Source organism: Schistocerca piceifrons, chromosome X (assembly GCF_021461385.2).
Source record: "Schistocerca piceifrons isolate TAMUIC-IGC-003096 chromosome X, iqSchPice1.1, whole genome shotgun sequence".
NCBI classification, from domain to species: domain Eukaryota; kingdom Metazoa; phylum Arthropoda; class Insecta; order Orthoptera; family Acrididae; genus Schistocerca; species Schistocerca piceifrons.
The window spans coordinates 462911771-462924614 of NC_060149.1; the positions used below are offsets into that span (position 1 = coordinate 462911771).

At 37.0% G+C, this 12844-nt stretch overlaps 1 protein-coding gene across 1 annotated transcript in view; it reads right to left on the minus strand.

Moving 5' to 3' along the window:
- The window catches only part of LOC124722427 (solute carrier family 41 member 1-like), a 339469-nt gene that overhangs the window by 16602 nt on the left and 310023 nt on the right, over positions 1-12844 (minus strand). The window contains exon 7 of the mRNA XM_047247591.1: positions 5957-6162. Coding sequence (XP_047103547.1) covers positions 5957-6162 — 206 coding nt within the window. The remainder of the gene's footprint in view (positions 1-5956; positions 6163-12844) is intronic.

Here is a 12844-nt window from a genome sequence, read left to right on the forward strand (position 1 = left end):
AGCAATAGTTTTGTCTCATCTCAAAAGTCTTATCTACGAGTCATTTCTAATATGTTAGAACTTGCCTTCACAGCATTTCTAGTGCATTGGACAGGCTTCTGCCGAACATCCTTCAGTTCACACCACAAAAAATGCTTATTCTTTTTGCCCAATAAAATATAACTTGATGAAGCATCAACCCAGAATATGAAACTGTATAACAATATGGAATGGAAGTAAGCAAAGAATACTAGCTTTACCATTTTTATAACAATTGTATCTGACAACATTCACATTGAAAATAATGATTTGTTCAAGGATTTCAGGAATTATGTGATAACCTCCTCCAGATTAAAGTACTACCAAGTCATAATCCTATGAATTTGCGACTGTGGGCTGCTGCTATCCACAAATCTCTATATTTTATCATATTCTGGTGTGCAGTATCTTGCACATTCTGTACCCCTTGTAACGAATTTTCCCCCAAGGTGCAATGACAATGAACTGTCTATAAAACATATATTAATGGCAATGGAAGTTTCATCAATAAATCTTACAAAAGCTACATCAATAGGTGATTATGTTAAACCTGGATTTTCAGTAAACTCTTATCAGTTCATTGATGTTGCTGTGGTCATCAGTCTAAGGACTGCTTTGAGGCAGCTCTTGACAGTGGACTTTCCTGTGATAGCCTCTTCATTTCTGCATAACAACCAACATTCATCTGAGCCTGCCTACTCACAGTTCTTCCCCCCAGAAATCTCTCCATTCACAAATTTGCTATGCCTTGATGCAACAGAATGTATCACATCAACTGATACTTTCTTTTATTTAAATTGAGCCATAAATTTCTTTTCTCTCTATTTCAGTTCAGTACCTTCACATTAATAATACAAAATACCCATTTAATCTTCAGCATTATCATGTAGTACCAGATTTCAAAAGTTGGTATCTCTTCTTATCTGAATTCCTTATCATCCTAATTTCTATTCCATACAAGACAGCCCACCAGATTCTTCAGATAAAACTTTCTAATATTTACATTATTATTTGTAGTTAACAAATTTATCTTGTTCATAAATTCTTATCTTGCTATTACTGGTCTTCATTTTATATCCTCTCTACTTTGTCCATTATCATTTATTTTGCTGTCAAAACAAAAAAATCAGCTAATGTATTCAGTGCCTAATATCATAATCTAATTCCCGCAGCATTACTTGATTTAATTCAACTACATTTATTTTGTTGATGTTAATCTTATGACCTCTCTTCAAGACACTAACCATTTTGTTCAATTGCTCTTCCAAGTCCTTTGCATATCTGACAGAATTAAAGTGTAATTGTCAAATCTAAAATTTTTAATTTCTTTTCCCTTAACTTTAGTTCCCTTTCAAAGTTTATACTTAGTTTCCTTCAGCATTTGTTTAATGTGTAGTCACTGGAGATAGACTACAATCCTGTCTCACTCATTTCTCCACTACTGCTTCCATTTGATATCCTTTCAGTCTTATAACTGGAGTCTGGGTTCTGTACATGTTTTAGATAACCTTTCACTCCCTGTATTTTATTGCTGCTATCTTCAGAAATACAAAGAGTGTATTCTTGTCAACATTGACAATGGATTTCTCTATATCTAGAAAAGCTATAAACACATATTCCAACAATCGAAGGTCCAGGCTGAAATAATGACACTAGATTAACACTCACCATATAGTGTTGATGTTGGGATGCAGACAGGTACAACAAAAACAAAGACTAATAAACACACATGTGTGGGCTGTTTTTGCATGAATGTGTGTGTGTATGTTGTCTATTTCAAAAGAAAATTCATAGGATCAGTATTGCCTTGCTCATTTCTAAATTTTTCTGGAACCCAATCTGATCTTACCTGAGGTTATCATCTACCAGTGCTACCAGCCTTCTGTAAATAATTAATGATAGTATTTTGCAACCATAACTCATGAAACTGATGATTTACTAATATTGACACTGTAAGCACCTGTCCTTATTTGAGTAGGAATTATTACAGTATTTTTGAAGTCTGAGGATCTTTTGCTTGTCTCATATTACTTGAATACATGGGACAATAATTTTTTCTTTGCTGGATCTCTCAAAAACCTCTATAACTCTAAAATAAAGTTGTCTCCTCCAGGTTCTTTGTTTCAGGTTAGGTATTCATATGCTCAGTCAAATTCTTCTTATAGTAGCCTATCCTCCATCTCATCCTCAGTTACTTTCCCTGTCTTAGCCACAATATTGTTTTCAAATCCATTTTCCTTGTGTTGACTATCTATATGTTCCTTTCAGCTTTCAGCCCTTTCTTATTGCTCTGTACTAGCCTGCCTACTAAGCACCTGATATTTGCACAGATGCTTCTCTTCTCTTTTCAGTGTGGCTCTACATGTTATTATTACATCAGAGCTGTTAACTCTGAACAACTTGAGTTCTGGCTGACATACTTTTCTCTTGATTTTTAAATAATTATATATCACAAAGCCATGCTTTTTTCTAAATTAATATTATAGCACCATTCTATCAAATTGTGAGTTGTGGGTATATTCTATACACATTTCTGTCAGATTTAACCTCACAACAAGAATTCTGTCACTAACATGATACACAGTATAACACTTCCAAATAACTTCCGGGAATACAGCCAGGTAACACTTTCAGCGACCGCCGATATTTCGGCGGGAGAACATCCCACCATTTTCAAGGCAAACTGCAGCGGACAAGTGGCGTACATGCAATTTTAATACCTCGGTTCTCGGACAGAAGCAGGAAAGATAACACACACAGACACACACACACACTGAACACTAGTGCCACCAAAGATAACCAAAGTCAGAACTATCGATAGTGAGACCATCAATTCGCAGGTGAGGCAGCATTGACTCTGTTCCTCTGTTTTTTGACAAGGGAGAGAGCCAGATTCCAAACAGAGTTTAAACAGAAACCTCCATCCCTGTTAACGAGGTTGCTCGCTAATTTAATCTCAACTGCCTCCCTAATGACACTGTCCCAATAGATGGACGTGCATGCCAATATCTCAGTGTTATTATATAACATGGGGTGACCAGTATCCAAGCAATGTTTGGCAATACCAGATCTATTTGGCTGCTGTAATCGCGTGTGCCATTTATGCTCAGTACATTTGTCCTCAACGGTCCTGATAGTTTGACCAATATATGCCATGCCGCAGCTACAAGGAATACGATATACACCCGCCTTACGCAGTCCAAGATCATCCTTAACGGAACTCAAAAGTACTCTAATTTTAGATGGAGGTCGGAAAACACATTTCACATCGTATTTCCGTAAAATACAACCTATCTTATTGGACGTGTTTCCTATGTAGGCAAAAAGGTAGTAGACTTAGGTGTTGACCCAGAATTATCATCAATCACCCTATGTACAGTTGGTCAATAGTGCAATGCACGTTCAATCTGTCTATCACTATAACCATTTTGACGAAATGTAACTTCAAGATGGGACAGCTCAGCTGGCAAAGTCTCAGCATCAGGAATGACATGTGCCCTGTGTACCAAGGTACGAAGTACCCCTTCACGCTGAGCCGAATGGTGACAACTATTAGCTTGTAAGTACAAGTTGGTGTGAGTACGTTTCCTGTAGACTGCATGTCCCAATGATCCATCATCCTTCCTCCTAACCAACACGTCGAGAAAGGGAAGGCAACCATCCTCTTCCACCTCCATCGTAAAACGAATGTTCGAGTGGATCGATTTAGATGTTCTAGAAAGACATTCAAATTCTCCCTACCGTGAGGCCAAACAACGAAGGTATCATCAACATATCTAAAGAAACAGGCGGGTTTTAAAGGTGTCGACTCCAATGCACGTTCCTTGAAGTCTTCCATAAACAAATTTGCGATCACAGGAGACAACGGACTACCCATCGCAACTCCATCTGTCTGCTTGTAATACTGGTCATTAAATAAAAAGTAAGTGGATGTCAACACATGCCTAAAGAGATTAGTTAAATCAGCACCAAACCTGGCTTCAATTAACCGCAACGAATCAGACAGAGGAACACGAGTGAAGAGAGAGACCACATCGAAACTCACTAAAATATCAGAGTCATTCAGCCTCAGTCCCTCCAAACGACATAAAAAATCAGCTGAGTTCCTGATATGATGTTCACACCATCCTACTTGTGGACTCAACAGAGAAGCAAGATGCTTGGATACACGATATGTAGCAGCGCTGATGTTACTCACTGTAGGACGGAAAGGAACCCCTTCCTTATTAACCTTTGGAAGGCCATATAACCTAGGGGGAACCGCACTATAGGTGTTAAGCCTCTTGATTGTGTCCTGCGACAAACCACTTTTCTTCAGGAGGCTGTTGGTCTTTCTCTCAACACTTTTCGTGGGGTCAGCATCGATTCTGCGATACGTTGAATCAGATAGTAAACGTTGCATCTTTCGTACATAATCATGTTTATTTAAAACAACGGTGGCATTGCCCTTGTCAGCAGGTAAAATAACAATACTGGGATCAACTTTGAGAGAGCGTAAAGCAGCCCTCTCTGCTGCTGTTACATTACTCTTGGGTGGACGAGCCCTAGTCAAAACATGGCATGCCTCCCTCCTAACTTCCTCTGCAGCGTCAGGAGGTAGTTTGCAAACTGCCTGTTCAATTGAACTAATAAAATCAACTACCGGCAAATTCTTCGGAGTGGGTGCAAAATTTAAACCCTTCCCTAGCACGGATAAGGTTGCGTCGTCAAAAGATTTCTCTGTGAGATTTATCACAGAACGTCGAGATATAACATCCGATGAAAACGTTCAAACTTTGCCAAATGCCGGACAGTAACGGAGTTGTACTCCCAGTCAGCTTGGGTCCATGAGGCACCGTCCAACGTCGACGAGTAAAACGAATCCTTTCGCGAACAAGAGCCAAGCCAGCACGTTGCTTAATACGATTGGCGGCAGGAGAATTAATATGGTGCACAACCTTAGCAAATGTTGGGACATGATTTTCATCACGACACCTCAATAAAAACGACAAAGCACATTGCAGTCTAACTCGACAGCTACGAAGTTTATCCAACTTACGTAAACACCGATACATTTCCTCCCCGTAGAGGTAAACAATGTGAGACCTGAGATTCTCCTGGCGTATACAACTTTCAAATAACTTCCAGGAATTCAGCCAGGTAACACTTTCAGCGACCGCCGATATTTCGGCGGGAGAACACCCCGCCATTTTCAAGGCAAACTGCAACGGACAGGCGGCGTACATGCAAATGTACGCCTGTCCGTTGCAGTTTGCCTTGAAAATGGCGGGACGTTCTCCCGCCGAAATATCGGCGGCCACTGAAAGTGTTACCTGGCTGAATTCCTGGAAGTTATTTGAAAGTTGTATACGCCAGGAGAAACTCAGGTCTCAGTATAACACTTGTGAGATTTATGAAGTAAATAAAGTTTACTTACAGTAAACTGTTTAAGTTATTAACACATCAATTGTTCCTGTATATCTCTCTCATGAAAAAAGTAAGTTGTTCATTTTTTATCCTCACACAATTTTCTCCTGTGTTGTGTGCAATACATATTCAAATTTTCTCTCAATGAATATATAGCTTCATACTAAGCAAATCTGAGTTTTACATGGCAGATATTTACCACATTGAAATCACTAAGCACATTATGTATATAAATGACTGTTTACTGTTTCTGCTAATATGGAATTCGTATTCAAGTAACTTGGTTACAATTTCTTACAGCTGAAACAGTGGTGTTGATCATCTGCTTTTCCAGCACCTTCAACCTTACACTCAGTCACGAATAGAGTAAAAATGAATGCATATAATGTGCCTAAAGTAGGAAGCATGAGAAATTCAATTGTTTTAAATTAGTACTTAAATCTATGTAGCAACTATTACTAACTAGTACACAGTAATAATGAAAACTACACACCCCTGTTTGTATTTCAGGTCAAAATGTAATAGTACTCACCTTTGGAACAAAATGCATCAAATGGACTTAAACATATCCTTGTCCCTGGTGGTAAATGGCCAAACTGATGTTTCCTGTGTAAGCAGGTTGATAACCTGCTTGACAGGACAGACACAAGGTTGCCCCCTACACCATTGATAACAGGTTGGAAAACAGCAATTGTTGGGTATTTTGACATTAGAACATCCAGGAACAGACCACCAATACTGAAAAATGAAAATGTTGATTAATTGTACTGTGAGAAATGTTTCTCACAGGTAACTACATAACTGGACAATTTTTTTCCATAACTAAGATTTACTGCAATGCTGAAAAAGTTCAGAAAATTTACATTACATATTGTGTATAACTCTCATTATATATAATGATCTTTAAATGAAATTATTGATTTATTTTGACTATAAAGAAGAATATTGTGCTGTACAGAACCCCCTGCAGTTTTGCTAGTCCAGTGTAGTATGCTGGAGAGCTATGGAATAACTGATACAAAGCAACCAGTTGGCATCCACTCCTATGACCTTGAATACTCTAAAAAGTTAAAAGTCACTATCACAAATTAGACTGGGTAATTAGGTTGCATGAGCCACCAACTGAAAGTTATTAGGCAAAAACTCCTCAGTTCAATAATATCACTATGTGAGCTCAGAGTGTTGAACAGGATGGAAAAGTTGTTGATTGTAACCATTATTGTAATGCCCTCTAGAATACAATGCCTCGTCTTTCCAAAAACATATCACTAAAATTTTATAATTTTATCTGCACTGATGGTAAACTGAAATTTCTTTGGTGCAATGAGTCAGTATAGTTTCATTGTACCAGTTGACATTTCATTTTAGAACTGAGTGAAAGGCACCCACACTTTATTAACTATGCCTGCTAAAAAGCACAAACCTTCATTCATGCTGCCACTGTTTGTAAATGATTTCTACACAGGCTTTGCTGTTATCAGTTGTCGTTCTTGATGTGCAGCACAAAGATATGTTATCCATTTTCAGATCCTTACCCATGGTGATATACATGGGAGTCATGGAGGCATCCAAAATTATTTGCTTCATTTAATTTTGTACCCCAAAATGTGACTGCAGTTGTTACAGCTTGTTGTCAAACCAATCTCCATCTACATATAGATAATTACTCTGTAATTCACAGCCAGTAGGTTCATAGAACCACTTTCAGGCTATTTCCCATTCTTTCCACTCTCAAATAGCACATAGGAAAAATGTATACCTAAATCTCTCCATGTGAGCTCTGATTTCTAATGTTTTATTATTATGGTCATGTAGTTGGGAGTCAGCAAAATGCTTTGTCATTCATTACATAGTTGCTGAATAAAATTTCATGAAAAGATTTCACTTATTGTACCCCTGACACTATCTCTATTATTTTGCAATAATACAAAATAGCTGTTCTCCTTTGAATTTCTTTTACATCCTCCGTAAATTCTCTCTGGTAAAGATCCTAGTTATATATCTGAGATGATATTCCATATGACAGAAATTTAAGTAGAAGTCATTTGTGAAGAGCACTGCCAAAATCCTTCTGGAAATCTTGAAGTATAGAATCAACTTGCAATCTCCTGTTGATATTACTCATCACTTTGTCTTAGTAAAGCATCAGTCATGTTTCACAAGAATGATATTTTCTGAATCAATGCTGGTGATGTGTCTATAGATCATTACCTTCAAGGTGTTTCATAATGTCAGAACAAAATATATGTTCCTAAATCTTATTACAAATAGTGTGGGTCTTTAATACAGTAGATTACTTCAAATTTTTTTTTTTTTTTTTTTTTTTTTTTTTTTTTTTTTTTTTTTTTTTATCAGCATACTTGAAATGGATCCTAATTTGTATGTAAATAAATGGGACCAGGCATTTATTAAATGACTAAAGTTGTTTTTCTTTACTGAGGATACCTACCTCCAAATTACTCATACTGGCAGCTGATTTTGATTAACATTATAGAATATTTATCATCTTTGCTGAAGGAATTTCAGAAAGCCATGTTTAGTAACTCCACTTTAGTGAAGCCTTCATTGGTAGCATTACAATTGTCATCACATAGTGTAGATTGATTTTGTCTTGCTGCTGTTTTAAGTCTCTTTGTATTTTCTGCCAAGTTTTGAGATAGCTTTTTGTTGTGGTAACTATTAAAGCTTCTCACACTGAAGTCTAGACTATATTTTTAGCATCAGGAAACAATTTCCAATCTTGAAGATTTTTCATTCTTTTAATCCAGCAGATGCTTTTCTTTGTTTCTACAACTGCGTTTCAACCTATTTTGTGTACCACAGGGGTTATGTTCTTTCTATCTCTTATTTAAAAAAAAAAAGTCATGTGACTAGGGCCTCCATTCAGGTAGACCATTCACTGGGTGCAAGTCTTTCGATTTGACGCCACTTCGGCGACTTGCTCGTTGATGGGGATGAAATGATGATGATTAGAACAACACAACACCCAGTCCCTGAGAGGAGAAAATCTCTGACCCAGCCGGGAATCGAACCTGGACCCATAGGATTGACATTCGGCTGCACTGACCACTCAGCTACCGGGGGCAGACTATCTCTTATTAATTTACTTAGTAACAATTCTCAACTACTGTCAAAACTATTTCTCTGAATTTAAACAGCATTTGGTCGATGCTTACGTAATTAGTATGGAAGGACTGGAGGCTTCCTTTTAGAAAGGTTCCAAATTAATTTTTATCTGCTACCTTGAACACATATATTTTATGTTAATCTTTTATTTAGATGCTTTGGTATTCAGAATCACTACAATGACCTTATGACCACTATTTTCTGTATCCGTCATGACATTTCCTGTTTGCTCATGACTGTTTGTTACTGAGAGGTCAAGTGCAATATTGTAACCATTTACACTTTTTGACATACGTAACACTACCTCCTAATGTATCACTCAGCTTCTAATATATTTTAATCTGTGTTAAACCATTAATAAATCAATCAATTAAATCTTTATTATCAACATAACCTGTATCATACAATAAAAGATTTTGGCATAGATAACTTGTCAATTCCAACATTATATATGGATGGATAAAATTAATCTAAGGTTATAATACATATACTGTTACTTTTTCTGACATACAGGATAAGTCTTGTTCAGTATTTGTTTCATATGGACTGCACTTCCCCATCCAGATTACATTTATAAATCTCGCGCCCATATAATACAGAGATTTTTTATATAGTTTGAGTCAGTGGCTAGGAAGAATTTATGAACTTCTTCTGAGTATGCCTCAATTAATTTGAAGAATGATATCATTCTACCAGGCCATATTTCAGAATTATACTTTATGAAGCACTACTAATTTTGAGTGTGGCTCATTCTTAAGTGCATCTACAACAGATGTAGACATAATCCACATCAAACAGAAACAGTGTGCCATGGATACTTGTGGATAGAACAGTCATCAAAGTGCATGAGCTCACATTGTGTAGCCACAAAGCACACCTGTATTCAGCTTTTTACAGTGTTACCTATTTTTAGCTCTTGCCATAACATTGGTGGCCTTTATATAAATGAGACTATTCAGTCAACTCAGTGTGCTGTCAACATGAATACTACATAACATATTTTAACTTACCAGAATACCAAGGTATTTGACAATGTTTATGATGTCCCATTGTCTGTCCATGTAGTGTGTTCACTATTAACTGAAGAAAAGTGTGTTATTTTTCCTCAATGAACCTCATCCACATTCAGTTTGAAAAAGTTTCAGAATCTAGCAATGGCCACAAAAACAGTTTGCATTGTCTCAGCATTGATATGCTATATACAGCAAGTATACAGAAATAGAGTATATGTTTCTTACCCCAAACTGAAAAAAGTATTTTGGTGTTGGGAAACATAATTAAACCATTTTCTTTGAAATGGGTTGCCCCACATCCAGCTTCTTGGTCTTTCCTCTTCTTTGAAGGCTGTTCTGGCCACTATGTTGAAATGTGTCAGGACACTATTCAATGTGAGCCAAATACATCATCTGACATCAAGTAATATGTTTTCACATAATTTGTGCTGTCATTTTGGAATATTGCTGATACGATGAGACTAAATGTTTTATAAATATGTAGTTGTTGTTTATTGTAACAACTTCATATTTAAGACTGCACACAATGTTTGAAACATTAGGTTTTACAAGATCTCCAACAAACAATAAATTCTTACTAATATAACCAGAAACAAAATGACAGTTTTAATCTGTATCAGAGTGTACATTTTAAAAAAACTGCATACATTTCAAGATTAGTCATTATCCTCTGCATACTAGGCTCTTACCAATTTAGCCACTCAAGTAAGTCTCAAACTTTAACTTGGCACAGCAGTCTGAGTGCTTTTCAGCCATACTCTTCCAACAATATGAGATTATACCTTGCACAGTTTACTGGACTAGCACCTCTGGAAGAAGAAATATACTGAAGATTCATTTTGCCAGCATATACAGTTTGTTTCCAGTGTGAGTTTTTCAATCTTTCGTAGAACTGTCCCATAATGAAATCTCCTGAGAGATTAAAATCACATGAACTAGAATAACTGAAGCACAATTTAGTTCGCCATATCCTTATCGAAAGAGCTATCTGAGCACACCTAATAACTTTATTCAAAGCTCCAGTGTGCGAGTATATCTGTCCTGCATTGAAAAAGTCCATATAAATTTTCCAAAGTATTTTAATGGTCTAGCACAGTTTTAATCTGCCTATAAGTGTCATTGAGTGTATACCCTGCTACAGAGTGAAAGTTTCATTATAGACACAACATAAAAGAAATGCCAAAGAATGGCTCAGACAGAGCCTTCTAAAAGTATTTATTCAACAATGTAGGCCTACGTAGCATAGCTGCTGTAGTGTTTGCGATGGTAGAAAAGCAAATTTCTCTTATTGAAGCTTTAATTTGAACTGAGAAACATGCTTCAATACATTATATGTTAAGACCACTACCTGCAAAAGACAATTGTTTTAACTAGAGCTCCATTGAGACCCATAGCTCCATCAGGAAGGTTTTGGAATCAAGCATAACAGCACATAACCACATGTGAAAATATAGGTATTATTATCCAAATGCAGTGTTTGTATTGGCCTTAATTGGAGATCTAAAGCAATCAGGATACCTGATCATGATATGAAATATGTGTGAATGGAGCAACATGACAATGTCAGACGATGTTCAAATCTGTTCTAGAACTAAACTACACTTCACAAATATACTGCTGAATGGTGCTGTTATCAAGGCATGACTGTACACAGGTAACAAGACAAAACTTCCTCAAAGAGCAATATCAGCACTAGGCACAAATACCCTAGAAACTTAGTGTGTGCACATAATACCAGAATAAAGTTTTCACTTATATTGTGTTAAGCTTCACAGAAAGGAAAGAGTAACACAAACTCGTACTGCAACTAAAGCATTATATAACAATCAATATTGTTTACATATTCTCAGACAACAGTAGGCAGATTGAGGGACTCACCTCAAGTAAGTTAAAAAAGGTATTGCCATGTAGAAACCAAAAGCTGGCACTAGTTATGGGAGCAATGTCATCAACCAAACATTAACACTCCATACTGGAAGAACATTTATTTACCACACATATGAAAGGAGAGATAGAGCTGAAGAGCCTGCCTCAGTAGAGACTGTTCTTATTAATACACACACACAGAGTGTTTTATGGAAACACAAAATTCAATAAATAAGTAAATTCTCTCTACACAACAGCATCATCTGTAAAAATCCTAGTAGAACTTCTGACAGTCCTGTAATACTCCCTTGGGATATGGCCAAAGTTACTTTTACATCTGAAGATTTTTCTCCATTAACAATGACATGCTGCATTCTATTTGCTAAGAACTCTGCAGTCCAATTACACAGCTAGTCTAATATCCCATACACTCACATTTTGTTCTTAGGTGGCAGTGTGGAATTGTGTTATGAAAGTGTTCTTTTCACAGTCATACTTACTAATTTTGGTCTGCCAGTAGTCAGCCTGCATATCCATGTGGAAGCTACTTCACTCCCACTGGGCAGTCTCAAGTGTCATCAGGTCATGACAGTGGGTGTACATAACTAATTTTGATTTTGCTTAGCCACCCAAAATCAATGCAGAATATGGTTGCCTTCTGGTGAAACAACAAATCTGAAGGGGCATGCTCTGTCACTGATTGTTGTTCTCACAACATTGGCTCCTGTCAGTTGGACATATTGTCTGCTTGCAACCCTCAGAATAGTTGCCTATGAATTCTGGAACATAAAATTCTTCATCTGGTGATGCACACCCAATATTACAGAAAATGATGCCTCTGGATCAACTAGGTGGCTGGACTGGTTGGTCCTTAATGATGTGACAATATTGGAAATGTCAGTATGGATATATAATAAAGCAGAGGAAGTATGCAAAAGTGATGATGATGATGATATTTGGTTTGTGGGGCACTTAACTGCACAGTTATCAGCATGTCTCCAGTCCCCTGGCAGAGAAAATCACCAACCTGTCTGGTAATCAGACCTGGGGCCCTGTGTTCCAAAGTGTTGATAATGGATGGAGAAAGGTAGATGAAATTACAACAAAAGTGTTCTGATTGTGTGACAAAAGTGTGAGTTTCACATTAAATCAACCATAATGTGCAATGTGCATAGCCACATAAGTTTGGCATTCACCAGTTGTGGCACTGTTAGTGAGATAAGCCCACCCACCATAGCAAGGTCATGCCATATGATATGGGAAAAATCAGTGTTTAATGGCCAAATACTGCATGAAAAGTAACAATAAAATCAGTTTTTAACTGTCATGAGACTGGCACAAGATGTGTTTATTATACTGTCCACCATTTCCTCCCACAAGGTGAAATCAAGAAACAGCATGTTCCACAATGTGCA